At 39.1% G+C, this 18216-nt stretch overlaps 1 protein-coding gene across 4 annotated transcripts in view; it reads right to left on the bottom strand.

The window, feature by feature from the left end:
* LOC127447258 (disco-interacting protein 2 homolog A-like) overlaps positions 1-18216 on the bottom strand; it is a 213976-nt gene that overhangs the window by 71096 nt on the left and 124664 nt on the right. For 3 of the 4 annotated variants that reach the window (XM_051709019.1, XM_051709021.1, XM_051709020.1), the window contains exon 2: positions 6961-7032. In XM_051709019.1, coding sequence (XP_051564979.1) covers positions 6961-7032 — 72 coding nt within the window. Of the gene's footprint in view, positions 1-6960; positions 7033-17219; positions 17345-18216 lie in introns of those variants that run through there. The other variant, XM_051709022.1, reaches the window with a different exon arrangement.

The following is an 18216-nucleotide window of genomic DNA, read 5'->3' as shown; positions in this document are numbered from 1 at the left end:
TTGGTAAAAAATTGCTACTTAAATATAATGATCTTAATGAAATTCTATGGGTTATACCATTTAAACTGTATTGACAGCATACACGACATAATACATAATTCGAAAATAATTTCAACTCAGTTTGTAAAAAATACAACATAAAGTGTGTTTACAGTACTAAGAAGGGAAGTCTATGGGGTAAGTCATTGGGGGCTGTTTACATAGACTGTTTACTCCATTAAATCGATGATGCATAACGGAGATGTTCATCCACCAAGAAACTACTTCAACGTCCCACCTCATACAAGGATGATTTAAAAAACTTTACAGCTCAGATTTGTGCTGAGAGCAATTAAAATGAGCGCACATTTCCGCTTTTAAACTCTCAGGAATGCCTTACACCATAGACTTCCATTGTAAGCGCACTACTATAAATGTGATTTTTTTTTTTTTTACTTGTTTTTACAAACTGAGGAAAGAGTTGAAAGGATTTCCTGTGGTAACCAGTGTAACAACAGATGCTGCCCACCCAGAACATCCCTTTTAAGTATCTCTTGAAATGTGTTCAAACGTCTCTGGTTTCCATTAAAACAGCTTAAGATCTCCAATGATTGCACAGTAATATCATAATAGTACTACCCATACTAAGAGAACTCATGTCTCAAATTTTAGTCCCTGTAGGGGCTAGATATACTCAATTCATTCTGCTCTGGTTCCGGGAAACACTTCAAAACCTCCAATCCTGCTTAACTCAACAAAAGCTTACTGACTGCAAAAGTTGTATCAGGACAATAGGGTACAGTCTGCAACATCAAAAGAAATAGGGACTGCTGGACCATAAGATCTAACACACACACACACACACACACACACTCTATCCAGAACAAATACATGTATCCACATTGATACAATGTCCTGAAAGTGTGTAATTTTAACAATACTGCTTCACAATCACCCAGCTATGCGCAAAGATAACAGAGCCAAAAATGCTCTAGTAACTCTGTCCAGTTGCTAAGCGAAAAAAAAAAGTCCCTCCACAGTTGGCTGATAACCAACCAATCACGTCCCTGCTTTCAAACAACATCGATTGTTACTAGTCAGATCTTGATAGAATGTTTCAGATGTTTAGGTAACAATGTAGCAGTTAGAACGGTTAGTTTATGACGCAATTTGCCAGTCTTGATCTTAATGAAAATCTTGTTGAAGTAGATTTGGTTAAATGAAGAACAGAATAGAATAAAAGGAACATGCTGTGTTATCAACAAATTAAACGATCTTACTTACATGAGACATAGCTACTTGTGCCTGTACAATACAATACTGCTAATAGAAAATTCCAGCACAAATGAGTGCCATTTTCTTCTTAGCGCTGAGATGGTGGACATCATTTATAAACATTGGCACATATAGATTCATGGACAGGCAAAAACATGATGTAAAATTAAGAGAGAGCAATAAAAATGGCGTCCTTTATATGGGCTATGTGACAGCTTTAAGAACATTCGACACTGTTTACCATAAAAAAGTTTTGTCAGATAACCTCTAAACATATTTTATGTGGTAACATCTAAATTACAGGAATAGTTCAACCAAAACTGGAAATGTAAAACCTGTATTACTTTATATATTAAAGTACATTAAAGGAGATGATGAAAAGCAGAATAAATATGCACTGATAATCTTCCCATCTGTTGCAGCTCTAAAATGTTCAGAAGAATTGGAAAATTGCACACAAGTCTAATGGACTACTTTTATGGTGCTTATTTGTCGTTTTAGACATTTTAGACAAAGAGCATGACAGGCTCTATTCTCATTCAATTTCTTTGTATGGAAGAAAGCAGTGTGAATATCGTGCCTTACATCTCCTTTTGTGTTTCATTGAAGAAAGCAAGTCACTGGTACGAAACAACATGTGAGTGAGTTAATGATTGTTTGGGAGAAATTTCCCTTGGTTTCATTATTTAGTATTTATAAAAGTGGTTTTATTTAAAGGGATAGTTCACCCAAAAATGAAAATTCTCTCATCATTTACTCACCCTCATGCCATCCCAGATGTGTATGACTTTCTTTCTTCTGCATAACACAAATGAACATTTTTGAAGAATATTTCAGCTCTGTAGGCCAACTGGGTCCAAAACTTTGAAGCTTAAAAAAGCAAATAAAAGTATCATAAAAGTAATCCCTCTAGTGACTCATAAGACTCTAGTGATTAAATCCATGTCTTCAGAAGTGATATGATAGGTGTGGGTGAGAAACAGATCAATATTTAAGTCCTTCTTTTACTATAAATTCTCCTCCCTGCCCAATAGGTGGCGATATATGTGAAGAATGTGAATCGGCAAAAACAAAAGAAGAAAAACTCTTAGGAGAAAAGAGCGCCTAGGAGGGCTATTTGAAAGTGGAGATTTATAGTAAAAAATAACTTAAATGTTGATCCGTTTCTCACCCAAATCTATTATATCACCTCTGAAGACATGGATTTAACCACTAGAGTTTTATGCATTACTTTTACGCTGCCTTTTATGTTATTTTTTTAAGCCTAAAATTTTTGGACCCTGTTGACTTGCATTGTATGGACCTACAGAGCTGAAATCTTTGTTTGTGTTCAGCAGAAGAAAGGAAGTCATACACATCTGGAATGACATGAAGGTGAGTAAATGATGAGAGAATTTTCATTTTTGGGTGAACTATCCCTTTAAGTCAAAGATAATATTTAATATGACTGAAGTAGAGAGAGACAGTGGAGAATGAATGGAAATATTCAAGAGAGAGAGAGAGAGAGAGAGAGAAGAGGGAATGAGATCGGGACATTTTGCAGGCTGGACTCGAACTTGCATTACCACAATAGCATCATGATTGAATATGTCAGCATGTGGGCTAGCCTTTGCATCACAGCCCTGAAAGAAACTTTCAAGAAACCACTTGGGTCCTGTCTTACACTTTCAGTTTCTTTGTTTATCAGAGCACACTACTTGTGAGAGTTCTGCTGACCAGAGAAGACCACGGGAAAGTGTGGTGTGACTGGCATGTCTCTCCGCCAGCTCAGAAAACGCCAAAGACAAACCCCACAATGGAAAGCCATCTCTCCTGCAAGGCTAATTTAAAATGAAGCCCTCATTTCCTGTTCTAAAGCCAAACCAAAAATATAGAGTGGAGGCCCAGACAGACGTTCACTTTTCCACAAGCCAATGCAAGCATCATAAAATATTTATACAGGGCCGTTCTAAAATTAAACACACAAGAAGTATAGATTGCGCTTGCCCTGCAGAGTCCAGTGAGGGACAGACTCCTGAGGGGGTTGTAGGGGCAGACGGGAGCAGTTCAAGTATTGACAATCAAGTGTGAACAAAATCATCAAGAGATGCCATTGATCTGTTTAGAGGGAGATAGCCTGTAACTTACTCTCTTGCTGTAAACCTCAGGCTTTCCCACAAGGTCAGTGAACAGAGAAGAAAATATAGAGCAAAGAGCATCACTGTTTTCCTGTTTGAATTTTAAAGGAATAGTTCACCCAGAAATGTGACTTTTGTCATGATTTACATAATTGTCTTTCATGTTGTTCCAAACACGTATGACTTTCTTGAAATTCAAATATGGCATGTTTTACATCAAACATATTTGAATGTACATGAATGTGAATTAAATTTGAGAGCTACGGTGGAGGGGAAATTTTTTTGTGAATAATGATATAGTTTTCAGTCTGTTCCTTACAGAATGCTATTGCATAGCTTCAGAATACTTGGAATATAGCACAAAAGTCATATGGACTACTTAGGGCTGGGCGATAAAACGATATCGATATTTATTTAAATAAATAAAAATTTGATATCGATGATAAACTTATTTTCGATATTTAGCCTATGTCATACATCTTGACGAACGGAACAGGTATCGTGTCTCTAAAAATTCAAGCAGTTCGGCAAAGTTATACACACAACTAGCTAACTGAATCACATTCATGAAACCAACCAGTTAGGCTGTCATGGAAACCAGTAATGAGGCTCGGCATGATATTGTTGTGTTCCGAACAAGACAGCACTGACAATGCAATACAGCTCTCGACTGAACACAACAACAACTCTGACATCAATAACATTGCTGTTTATTTTTGTACTTTTTAGTTTTTCATGATTCATTGCGCTGTCACAGGCAAGAAAGTGTTTCTTCTTCTTGTGATGTTAATTGGCGGTTGGCAAACCAGCTTTTGGTGCATTACTGCCACCTTCTGAGCTGAAGTGTTGAGCTTTACAAGACAATTTTCAGTGGAGTCAAACGTCAGCTGAAGATGTTGAAATTGGTGAAATTTCATCAAAAAGAGGTCACACATACCTTATGTAGGATTAAATCCTAAACTGGGTGCACTTTAAAGGTAGCTTACCATCTGGGGTTTACATGGAAACATGTTTAATTTAAAAAAAATTATTTTATGTTGAATTCATTCTTGAGGTCTAACAAACATGTGGGATGCATTTCCGCCCTCATTAATGGTATGAAATGTATATCATGATAAATATTGTTATCGAACGATATGAAAAAAATATTTTTATAATTTTTTTTGGCCATATCACCCAGCCCTACTTTTACTGTGATTTCTGTGCTTTAAAGAGCTCGACAACCCTAGTTTCCATTCCTTTCCATTGAATGGATAGGAGCCGCCAAGACATTTTGCAAAAGCATCTCCTTTAGTATTCCATGGAAGAAATTAAGCAGCTTAAAAACTATATGAGGGTGAGTAAATTATGCTAGAATTTTCATTTTAGGTAAACAATGGCAAAAAAAATAAAAAATAATAATAATTTAATTAAAAAAATGAAGAAGAAAAAAATAACATGAAGAACAGCAAAAGGGTTTTATTCCAGCAACCCCCTCTCTCTCTCTTTCTTTTTTCTTTCTTATATTTCAGAGGTCAAAGAGCAATGTTCCATATATAACTCTATCATTATCAATATGTCTATATTCTGCACATGAAAAGAGGTATCATGCCTAGATATATGGGCTGTTGCTAGCCATCTGAAACCAAACAACAAAGGCAAGGACCACATAACTGAGAGTTTCAGGCAGTTCGAACCCTGCACTTAGACTTAAGCTTTATAGTGTGGATAACTCCTTTTCCCCAGAGTGACAAACACACACACATTGTTTCCATTTGTTCAGAGTATCCTGAAACCATGAATGTATTTCAGATCAATCTACACCGATGAACCAAAACATTATGACCACCCGCTTAATATGTTGTTGGTCCTCCGCGTGCCGCCAAAACAGTGCCGACCCACCGAGGCATAGACTCTACAAGACCCCTGAAGGTGTCCTGTGGTATCCTGCACCAAGACATTAGCAGCAGATCCTTCAAGTCCTGTAATTTGCAAGGTGGAGCCGCCGTGGATCGGATTTGTTGGTCCAGTGCATCCCACAGATGCTCAATCGGATTGAGATCTGGGGAATTTGGATGCCATGGTAACACCTTGAACTTTTAATCATGTTCCTCAAACCATTCCCGAACAATGTGTGCAGTGTAGCAAGTGCATTATTCTGCTGAATGAGGCCACTGCCATCAGGGAATACCATTGTCATGAAGGGGTGTACCTGGTCTGCAAAGATGTTTAGGTAGGTAGCAAGTGTCAAATTGACGTCCACATGAATGGCCGGATCCAGGTTTTCCCATCAGAACATTGCCCAGAGCACCACACTTCCTCCACCAGCTTGTCGTCTTCCCACAATGCATCCTGGTGCCATCACTTCCCCAGGTAAACAGCGAACATGTACACGGCCGTCCACGTGATGTAAAAGATAACAGGATTTATTGGACCAGATGACCTTCTTCCACTGCTCCAACGTCCAGTTCCGACACTCGTGTGTTCATTGTAGGCACTTTCAACAGTGGACAGGAGTCATCATGGGAACTCTGACCGGTCTGTGGCAACGCAGCCCCATACACATCAGTTGTGAGTTGTGTGTTGTGAGACATTCCTCCTGTAACCATCATTACAATTTTCTTTGATTTGTGCCACAGGAGACCTTCTATCGGTTCAGACCAGACGGGATAGCCTTCATTGCCCTTGTGCATCGATGAGCCTTGGGCACCCAACACCCTGTTGCAGGTTTGTGGTTTATCCCTCCTCGGACCACTGTGGTAGGTACTCACCACTGCTGACCGGGAGCATCCCACAAGCCTTGCTGTTTCAGAGATGCTCTGACCCTGTCATCTGGCCATAACAATTTGGCCCTAGTCAAAGTCGCTCAGGTCTTTACTCCTGCCCATTTCTCTTGCATTCAACACGTTGACTATGAGATCTGATTGTTCGCTTGCCATTTAATCTACCGAGACCTTGTCATGTGACCTTGTTAGGAGATGATCAATTTTATTCGCTTCACCTGTGAGTGGTCATAATGTTTTGACTCATCAGTGTAGACTGCAGTAACATTCAGACCTCTCAAGAAAGTTAAAGAGGTGATGAGTGGATATTTTATGACCTAGAAATGCACCATGTGCAACAATAATAGTACATTAATCATTTAGCAGTCAATGTACATCAAAGGTAGGAGGGAAATTAAATATCAAGGTATTAAGATATTTTACTTCAAAATACTGATTTAATATTTGAATGCCTAGAATTCATATTTTACGTTACATTTTCACATACTCAATTATTTCTATTCAACCAAAATGCAAATATATGTATAAACCTGAAAACTGGGTTTTCATGTAATAATGAACTCACTGGAATCAAGGTACGTTGTTGTACTAACACAGGTGTGACAGATCAGCAATTGTTGTCCAAAGCACCAAAGTCCAATGAAGATGAATCAGAATAAAGTCAGTAAAAGTTAGCTATAATCCACATTTTTTTAATTGCAATATACCAAACACACAAAGAATCACAGCATTATTGTATTGTGACCCAGATATCAATATAATATAATATTGCCAAGTCCCTGCTGATTCCCACCCCTAATGTACAGTGTATAAAGTGTGCTGTTTACCTTGTATCTGTGGTATGTAGGGTGCCAACAATTTCCCTCTTTTCTTTTCATAGCCTTTCTGTGTGATGTCGCCTAAAGAGAGAGAGAGAAAGAGAGAGAAACAAAGAAATTGTGATGAATCATGTATTCTGTGTTTGAAAAGCTGGCATTGCATTGCCAGTGTCAGCCCACCACCCTGGCACAGCAGGGCACAGAGAAAATTCACCACTGCGCTGGTGCATTAAGACTTACACTTTCTGTACACAGTATCTACTGTTAGATACAGTAAAACAAATATCAAATAAGGCCTCAGATGTTTGTGCTTCATTAAGTCTCTATTAATTATGACCAAGAAAGCATTGCTAGTTAAGTAAGAATCCTACAAGGGACACCAGCATACCAGCATCCAAAACACAATATACAGAGGACCTAAAAAGTATTCAGACACTTAAGGTACATGTCGTTGCATTAGATGATAAAATATTAAAACGAATGGCATTTATTTTAAAGAATGGTGACATTTCACAAAAGGAAATTGGTATACTGTGCAAAATTAAGACAAAAACGTACATGGAAACTCAAAAGGTCTACTGTAGCATCATTTGTTTGAAAATGTGATTGGTTTGATATTTTGCTATATAATGCAATGCCATTCAGACAAAATTTATTTTGTATTTTTTTTTTTTTTTTAGTTTTTCTCCCAATTTGGAATGCCCAATGCCCAATGTGCTTTTTAAGTCCTCGTGGTCACGTAGTGATTCGCCTCAGTCCGGGTGGTGGAGGACGAATCCCAGTTGCCTCCACATCTGAGACCATCAACCCGCGCATCTTATCACGTGGCTTGTTGAGCACGTTGCCACGGAGACACAGCGCATGTGGAGGCTTCATGCCACCCACCGCGGCAACCATGCTCACCCCACCGAGAATGAACCACATTATAGCGACCACGAGGAGTTTACCCCATGTGACTCTACCCTCCCTAGCAACCGGGCCAATTTGGTTGCTTAGGAGACCTGGCTGGAGTCACTCAACATGCCCTGTGATTCGAACTAGCGAGCTAGCGAACTCCAGGAGTGGTAGCCAGCTTACCATTCAGACATTTTTAAGTATGGCTTACTGTATGTGTCCCAATAAAATAAAATCCCAAATCCTTATCTGAGCATGCCCCTTCACAAAGACGCCATGTATAAAAACAAATATAAAGGGACTGAGGGGGATTTACTTGACAAATGTTAGTCTATAGCAAATGTTTACACCTAATATCATTCACAAGCACATTGCTTTATGATGGCACAAGAGTTATAATGCACTGTGCTAGTCAGTTATAGCAGATGTCTAACAAATCAGCAGAGAATGATTGAACTTCTACTCCAAACTTCATAAACAGTTATTAAAATATCATTTCAGTGACATACTTGGATTTTCCTCCAGCAGATATTGCTGACTGCACTCTAAATGGTTTGGGCTTTGATACGCACACTTAATTACAGGCTGTCTAGAAGACATGCAGTTTTATAAACGAATGGCGACCTTTCCAATCCGTGCGTAATGCCACCACAATGGCATGGGCAGACATTAGCCTGGCACACTTCATTTACTCTTCAATCACATGAAAGAGAAATAAACACTGAAAATCAAGCATCTGACAAAGGAAAACAACAGATCACCAAATCACAAAGCCACAAAAAGAGCATCAGCAGGAAACAGTGAGATGGTCCCGTTTGTGCCACGGTCAGCCGATTCTGTCCTCTGATGGATGGATGGATGGATAGATGGATGGATGCATGGATGGATGAACGGATGAATGCATGGGTGAATGGATGGATGCATGGATGGACGAATGGATGGACAAATGTATGGATGGATGCATGGATGGATACATGGTTGGATGGAAGAATGGATGGATGGATGAATGCATGGATGGACGGATGAATGCATGGATGCATGAATGGATTTTTAGATGGATGCATGGATGGATGGACGCATGGATAGATAGATGCATGGATGGATGGACAGATGGATGGATGGATGGATGGATGCATTGATGGATGCATAGATAGATGTATGCATGAATGGATGCATAGATGGATTATTAAATGCATAGATGGATGGATGGATGGATGGATGATGCATGGATGGATAGATGCATGGAAGGATAGATGTATGAATGGATGGACACATGGATACATGGATGGATAAATGCATGGATGGATGGATGCATGGATGGATGGATACATGTATGGATGGATAGATGCATGGAAGGATGGATGGATAAATGGATGGACACATGGATAGATGGATGCATGGATGGATGGACAGATGGATGGATGGATGCATGGATGGATGGATGATGCATTGATGGATGCATGGATAGATGCATGGAAGGATGGATGGATGCATGGATGGATGTATGTATGGATGGATAGATGTATGGATGGATACATGTATAGATAGATAGATAGATAGATAGATAGATAGATAGATGGATGGATGCATGGAAGGATGGATGGATGGTTAAATAAAAGTACCTTTGAAAATATTAAATTAGATGCTAAACAAGCACATACTGAATGGGTGTGGTGTTGGGTGTCCACCAACTTTTGGCAATATAGTGTAGCTGTATATTAAACATTAAATATTTTCTGATTGAATGTGATACTGTCACACAGCATTTCACTGAGGAAAGAAATAATACTTGACAGGCTTTGCATCTGGTAGGGAAAATGAAGGTGCAGTTTAGCAATGCTGAGGGCTTGTATTGGGATACTTATTCCCTTGTTATCCCGGATCACCCTGCTTCACTCCCAGACCTCATCCTGCAAGGAGGATTTTTCTCTTCAAACAAAAGCCATATTGATTCAGCGTGGAGGCCAGGGCCCTGCTGACTGACACCACTAAGACAAGTGAGGCTCCCAAACAGCCTGTGACACATTCCCCTCCCCGAGCCTTTCCCAGCCGCCCGGAGAGAATGATAAAAACCTTCACATAACACCGGGAGGGGGACGCTGGGAAAACATAACACTCAAACAGCTGGGCTGGCAAAAAACATGTCAAACCTGTAGTTGACAACATAGAGTAAACAAATTTTGACTTAAAGGGATAGTTAGCACAAAACTGGAAATTCAATAGAAAGTCATCATTTACTTACCTTCATTTTAAGGGAAAGAGTGACCAGAATTATTATTTATTTTTTATTCTCCTTTTGCTTCCACCGAGGGGTTTGGAACAACACGAGGGTGAGCAAATAATGAGAGAATTTTGGGTCAACTATTCCTGAAAGACATGCCAAAGTTGATGCCAATGACAATAAACAAGGTATGAAAAGATGGATCGGTCCCCAGACAATAAAATCACTGACATTTTCAGCATTTCAACCCCCAGTGATATATCAGCAGACACTGCCACCAGTGTGTACACATGCCCTGAGTCACTGCAGAGGGCTGAGAGGTCTACTGTCTCCAGGGTGAGTCGAAGATCATGCAAACAATGCGCTACTGTAGCACAGCTCAGGCAGCTGACCTGACACATGTGTTGTCTGCTCAAACACATAGCATAGTGCAACAACGGCAGACACACAATGGAGGGCTATTCTCCTGCCTACACAATCTCTCTGAAGCACTTCCTTCTGTTCCATTATTATAAGAGTTCGAATTTGGCTTGCGACATTTGCTAATTGTGTTCTCCCATCATTTCCTGTCCACACTTGCAAATTACTTGGCGACAGATGATTACATCCACCCATACTTGAACAGTTTGAAGTTATCGGCCAATAACAGTGCCTGCTTGACCAATTGACAGAAGTGTGAGCAACTCGTTTGGTTTAAAAATCTACCATGAATGTTCCTGTAGCTCAACGGGACATTCTGCAGCCTTCGGCCACCCTGCTCTCCATACAACCACATTGAACTTGGCTGTACAAAACTTATTGGTTAACCACTACCGTTATTATCAAAACATTTTTTAGTAATCAATATTTTCAGTAAAAAAGGAACATTGAAACAATCGCTCACCCCTTAGAAACAGTTTTTAACCCAACTTCTGCCATTTTTAAAATATGCTCTAGTTCAGACTGCTTGGAGATAGAAGTCAAAGGTCAATGAGCTTCCCCCCTGTGTGTGCTGAGAAAAAGAGGTGACGGTTGTGTGGATGGGGATCAGGTGCACAGTCCTCCTATATCTAACCATAAGCACTTGCCATTAGTGGCTGATGAATGCAGAGGTGGCTATGGCTACCACACATAGACACTACAAGGCTTTTATGTCTGCTGAACTGGGGTGTATATATGCAGGAAGTGAGGTTCTGAGTACAGATGCACACCTGGGAAGATGAGAGTTCATTCAGGCTTGTGACCACATGATATAAGCTACTATGGGTGCACCGATAACAATCAGTCACTCATTGTGTTTGGTCAATATTTGTTATAAAATCAACATGAAATGGCGTTTGTAACATTTAACTTCCATGTGACATATTCCCAAAGAAGAAACAAAAAAAAGGTGTTAGGAGACTTGATTTTATCCTTAAAAAATTTACTGGAGGTTTAAAAGTGGTCTCAATATGACATGCATCATTTTCAGTCACTTTGACCCAGGAACACATTTTGAGTTTTATGCACTAAAGTAGCAAGGAAGGCATTTATAATGATTATATCAGCCAACATTTTAATTATTATATCTTGACAACGGTGTAGAGTAGAAACATAATAATTATATAGTTAGAAAGCTGAGACTTTCCATTTTGCTTTAAGTGCATACAACTCAAAATGTGTTGCTGTAAGTGACTGTAAGTGAAGTTATTGGAGAGGACAGACTGAAAAATAAGTTGGCTTGGTGAAGTCAGCCGAAAAGGAAAGTCGTTTCAGAGGCAGAGCAAGAGAATAGTCTAGATTATGATGAAAGATTACAAAGACTTTCCTAAAATGTACACCTATAATCGTTCACTATATGACCAAGACCATGTATTAAGGGTACATTTTCATGTTGAATTTAAACATTAGTTAAAATATGACATAAATATGCTAGTGGAGGCTTTCTATGGGCACAGATTTTGTGTGGGCTTAGTTATTGGTATCGGCTTCCCTCTTTCATTTCCTGTTCCATCATCAGTATCACTATCATCCTCACTGTGACTGCTGCCCATTGATTCCCATAATTCCTAAGCAGTTTTAATCTATTTGCTCAATCTTGTCTCTCCATCACCATCAGTCTAGATTTCACCGCAAACCAGACATGTATTTAAATGCATTCCAGTCACAGACTGACCCGGATATTTCAGTCCTGAGCAATAATTTCGAATTTCTCTCTGAATGAGGAATCTGGAGAAGAGATATGAATCTTCCCTGAATCTCATTTACAGGTGCCACTCCATCTTGCTCTGGGGACACATGGGCTTTTGAGCAGCTAAAAAACTCCCAGTGCTCTCCTCCATCCTTCTGATGACTGTAATTGACTGATAGCTACTGAACAGCAGCTCTGTCTTTTCCAGTAGTTACAGAGTACAGCGTAATTCTGCCAAAAGCATTTATGTCCACAAGGTTACATCCTTCTAAAACATTTTGGAAGCCTCATTCTTCACCATTCTACGATAACCTTAAATAGATCAAAAATTGCATTTGGAATATTAAGAAAGTATGAGGAAACTCTCTGAAAATACAAGACACATTTAACTGTGATTGCAAAAATCATCTTCTTAATCAGTGTTTTATGTTTAAATATCTAAACATCCTTAAAACAAGATAAATTAGGTTGAAAAGCAAAACTGCATAATATAGTAATAATATAGATATTATTTTCAAAAAATATGTTTTTTATTAAATTATCCAGATGGCTAATAGTCTTTTCTTATTTTAAATGTAAATGTTACAATATTTAGTAAGGTTTATGCTTAAAACGATTTATCCAACAATTTGCCAATGGGGTAAGAAAAATACACAAAAAGATCTATTTTGTGAAAAGTCTAATTATCTTACACAATTTTGCTTCTCAAGTAAATGTATCTTGTTTTAAGGGTGTTCAGATATTTCGACTTGAAAACAAGACAAAAATGCAGTTTTTGCAGTGTTGGCATTTTCAAAGATGCTCATGAATTACAGGTTCACTCTCCTGAGGAAATCCCAAAATCTTTGTTAAACCCACAATACCAGTGTGCTGCATTCTGAAACATGTACACACAAAAGCACACACAAACACACACCCACACAAACCACCACAGGTGAACATTTTCAGACAGGGATCTCACCAGACACACAAGGTTCTCTTCCCAAAGGCTGTAGTTGTACCCAGTGTCTTCTGCTGTTCTAAGCTCTGCTCTGCTGCATCTGTGAACAGCCCTATCATTTTAAACAGCCCCTACCCCACCGTCTCACAAGCTTGAGACCCCCTGGGAACAAAGGGGAGGGGCCGGGCGATTAAGCAGCATTTAGGCATGGACCATCACTATTGAAGCAGAGAGCGCTTTATGTCTGCATTCAGTCTATTCCCATTCCATACAGTCTCAGAGATGCTATAAGCGTGACAAATCTCATTCTCCACCATAAGGGAGAAAGAAAGGCCAAGTGTTTGTTTGTCAGGCTGCTAACCATGATACAGCAAACTAATGTAAAGAGGTTCCAAAACTTTTAAAACCATTTAAAAATGAATGTCCAGGGTTCAACTCAAGTCAAGCTCTATTTATTCTGTGGCATGTTTTCAATTTCCCTTCCAACAAAACAAAACCTTGTCATACGAAAATACACGAAAACAAGAACTTTCTGTATTGGGACTTTAAATTTAACCCTTTAAGCTCTGAGGGTGTTTTTAAAGACTTCCTGTTTCAATGGTATATCCAAAATTAAAAGCTTATAACTCGAAAAAAAATTGTTTGGTATCATTTTAAAGAAAACTTTTCAAAAACTGTAATGATATAGATTATGATTAATTCTGAGACTCTGGGTCTAAGAAACTGCTGAAAAATCACAGAAAAATGTGAGCCAAAAATTTACTTTTTTCTTACTTTTCTGATTTTACATTATATCCCTCAGGGTGTAAATAAGGTAGCTCCGAAAAACTGCTTTTGGTTTGCTCCCAATCATGCCACCTGTAACTGAGTAAAATTTTGTGTTGATACAAAGCAATCAAAAGTTATAACATTATAAATTATTTATTCTAGTGTACAAAAAGTGCCTCCAAGTGTCCAATAGCTTTTCCAAACATAATAATTGCACATAATAACTAATTACACATGCAAACACAACAATGACTAAAGGTTTGCATAGCATGCAGACATGATTTTAGAGTTTCATTCTGTGCCATTTGTGTCATCATTGAGTCTGTGTCACATACCTGGCGCCATCTCCGGTTGGCCATAAGTAACAGTCACCAATCAAATGTCTCTCTGCCCAAATATGGATGACTTTTTGCACTGATCTGAACCCTCATTTCCAATGACGTCATCTGATGCATAAGCTAATGTTCACTGCAAAATGCCAGATCGTTCCTGATCTATGCATCCAATTACATTTTGCGTGGGCTCGTTTGAAAGATAATCACCTCCTCGAAGTAATGGTATGAGATTTTATGTTCTGTTTATATTTTATGAAGTTATAAACAAAAATGCGGCATATGAGCAACACCTATTCACATGAATGTCAAAGACATTTACTTAGCTATTACTTGCTATATTTTTGTTTGTTAGTAAAACAAATATGCTGGTTGTATTCTGCTCTTTGAGAGCTTTCCAACAACATATGACACATGGCTCAGAAGTTTACATACACCTTAGCCAAATACATTTAAACTCACTTTTCCACAATTCCTGACATTTAATTGTAGAATACATTCCCTGGATTAGGTCAGTTAGGATCACTACTTTATTTTAAGAATGTGAAATGTCAGAATAATAATAGAGAGAATCATTTATTTCAGCTTTTATTTCTTTCATCACATTCCCTGTGGGTCAGACGTTTATATACACTTTGTCAGTATATGTTAGCATTGCCTTTAAATTCTTTAACTTGGGTCAAACATTTTGGGTAGCCTTCCACAAACTTCTCACAATAAGTTACTGGAATTTTGGCCCATTCCTCCAGACAGAACTGGTGTAACTGAGTCAGGTTTGTAGGCCTCTTTGCTCACACACACTTTTTCAGTTCTGCCCACAAATGTTCTATCGGATTGAGGTCAGGGCTTTGTGATGGCCACTCCAATAACTTGTCCTTAAGCTATTCTGCCACAACTTTTGAGGTATGCTTGGGGTCACTGTCCATTTGGAAGACCCATTTGCGACCAAGCTTTAACTTCCTGGCTGATGTCTTGATATGTTGCTTAAATATATCCACATAATTTTCCTTCCTCATGATGCCATCTATTTTGTGAAGTGCACCAGTCCCTCTTGCAGCAAAGCACCCCCACAACATGATGCTGCCACCCCCATGCTTCACGGTTGGGATGGTGTTCTTCGGCTTGCAAGCCTCACCCTTTTTCCTCCAAACATAACAATGGTCATTATAACCAAACAGTTCAATTTTTGTTTCATTAGACCAGAGGACCAGATGGGCTGGTTTGAGTATTTCTGTAACTGCTGATCTCCTGGGATTTTCATGCACAAGTCTCTAGAATTTACTCTAAATGGTGCCAAACACAAAAAACATCCAGTAAGCAGCAGTTCTGCAGATGGAAACGCCTTGTTGATGAGAGAGGTCAACAGAGAATGGCCACACTGGTTCGAACTGACAAAGTTTACGATAACTCAGATAACCGCTCTGTATAATTGTGGTGAGAACAATAGCATCTCAGAATGCTATTCTGAGATGTGGGTTGGTGCAGTTTTGGCGGCATGAAGGGACCTACAGAATATTAGGCAGGTGGTTTTAATGTTGTGGCTGATCGGTGTATATACACACAGTATATATATATAAACTGTATATATATATATATATATATATACTGTATGTGTGTGTTTTCGCAAGTTTAGGGTAGAGTATAAATAATATCTGTATGAGTTCAGTATATATATATATATATATATATATATATATATATATATATATATATATATATATATAATAAAGAGAGAGTGAGAGTGTGTGTGTGTGTGTGAGAGAGAGAGAGCGAGAGAGAGAGATAGAGATAATTATTTATTATATTTTAGTGTATTTTAGTGTCACACACGCACGCACGCACACACACACACACAATTTTTTAACTGGATCTAAAGTCCACACAGTGCCACATTTAACCACAAAACAGCTGAATCTTCACAGAACACCAGAACATCACCACGACCAGCATGTCATTGGATTATGACTACAGCTCTGTAGAAAATGCCACAGATTTATAATAAAGCACACCTCACTCTCAGGGCTACATCCAACTAATACCCGACTGCAACCACTCTGCCTGCTGGCACACATAATAAGAATGCCAGCCTGGCATACTGAGTGCCAACCCTGTCTCTCCTGCTTGGGCACAGCAGGACAAACTGCTAGTGATTACTGCAGAACAAGATGCCACCTAACTTTTCTGACAGCAAACACATCATTCATGTGAACGACTCCATGATCCCTGCTAGCATGGAAAAAGAAAACGTGTAAAACCATATGACTAATAATGAACAATACCAACACATTACCAGTGGTATTTAAGGAAGCAGTCACTTCATCAAACAAATAAATATTGATCCAACAATAAAACATCATTAATTTTCAACAAAAACCTGCCAGAAAGAAAAATCTCAAGTGGAAAATTTCAAGTTTCCAACTTTCTTTATTATCTCAATAGTTTTTACCTAGACAGCAATGAGATACTCCTGCTTCTCAGATGTTTCTCCTGAGAAAAAGACCTGCATAATCTCATATGTGTGTCATCTAGAGTTTCAGAAGAGATCTCAACAATGACTCAAACTGCGCTTAAATTTGCCAGGATATATAAAGTCTGCAATTGAAAGTCAGAGATTTCAGTATGACCTCAAACATTCTCATCAAAGTCTTCCAAGACCAAATTAACTGAGCTATGCCGTCAACATAATTTTTATAGCACTATACTCATATTTTATGGCAAAAATTGTTTCATTTGTGTCTGTTTATATTTCTACTAATAATTCATTTTAGGAGAAACATCTAAGTTGTTTCTTGATACTTAAAGTTGACACTTTCAGCACAGAGTCTCCCATATTAAAGAGCAACCTTTAAGGACTACATTTTCCATCTAGGACCATAACACATAGATAAAACTCATAATAACAAACATAAAATAGGATACTGGCCTATCCTGGGCATCTTTCAAGTTTCTAATCATGCCACTTACCTCTCCATCAGTGCATCTATGCAGGTATGGAAAAACTCTTCCGGAGAGCCAATACCAGTCAAATACTCAAAATCAAAAGCACACAGCTCTCTCCACTCAAGAGTGGACTGCTAGACTTCTGTCTGTCTGTCTGTCTGTCTTGCAGTAGGGCAGCCAAACCACACTGTAGAGTCAGCAACAGTGACGGCACACGTGCCCACAATTATCCAACCATGCAACCCTCACACTCAGTGATTCAGAATAACTAAAGCAGAGCCGGACAGGGGCTGTTCCCGTTGCACATGCTGTAACCAGAGTACAGGAACGAGAGGCAGGTAGAGCTCCACTCTGAGGTCAGATCGGGCCACCCGACACCATCAGGATGCAGGGTGAGTGTTGAAGTCAGGAGGCTGAGGTTTGGAAGTTGTCTTTGTTTCCTCTCACAGAGAAACCTTTGCTTTCTCTATCTCTCTCACACATATTTCCTCCCGTCTGTCCTCCTCCCCCCTCAACCTCAACTCTCTCTCTCTCTCTCCGTTACCCCTCCCCTTTATATTTCTCCCACCCTCCTCTCATCCCAGAGCTGAGCAAGGCTGACAGATTAGAGCGTTAAAAAGGCTCCCACCCCCATTATTCCCAGCAAACCAAACACAACCTTAAAAAATATAGTTGCAAGCGACAATCATCGGGGTCCAAGCACCAATGGCTCAAGTAGACTATTAGGTCTTACAAATGTCATGTATATTTTCAAATGCAAAATGTTTTTAATGCAAAGTCAACAATCTTGAATCTCCACTGAAAAGTTAGGGTTTGATGAAACAGCTTACAACAGGGCTGGTCAACTGGCGGCCCGCGGACCAAATTCGGCCCGCCAATCATCTTTGTCAGGCCCTCCGACTGATTTTTGATCAAACTGTCTCACCATCTGAAAAATCAGAGTGCTCTCTGTGCAAAACTGTGTTCGTAGGCACAACCCTCAGCAATCAGCGGTGAGTTTAATAACGCACAATGGTGCATG

This window comes from Myxocyprinus asiaticus, chromosome 10 (assembly GCF_019703515.2).
Source record: "Myxocyprinus asiaticus isolate MX2 ecotype Aquarium Trade chromosome 10, UBuf_Myxa_2, whole genome shotgun sequence".
In the NCBI taxonomy this organism is placed as follows: Eukaryota; Metazoa; Chordata; class Actinopteri; order Cypriniformes; family Catostomidae; genus Myxocyprinus; species Myxocyprinus asiaticus.
This window is presented reverse-complemented; position numbering and strand designations above follow the sequence as displayed.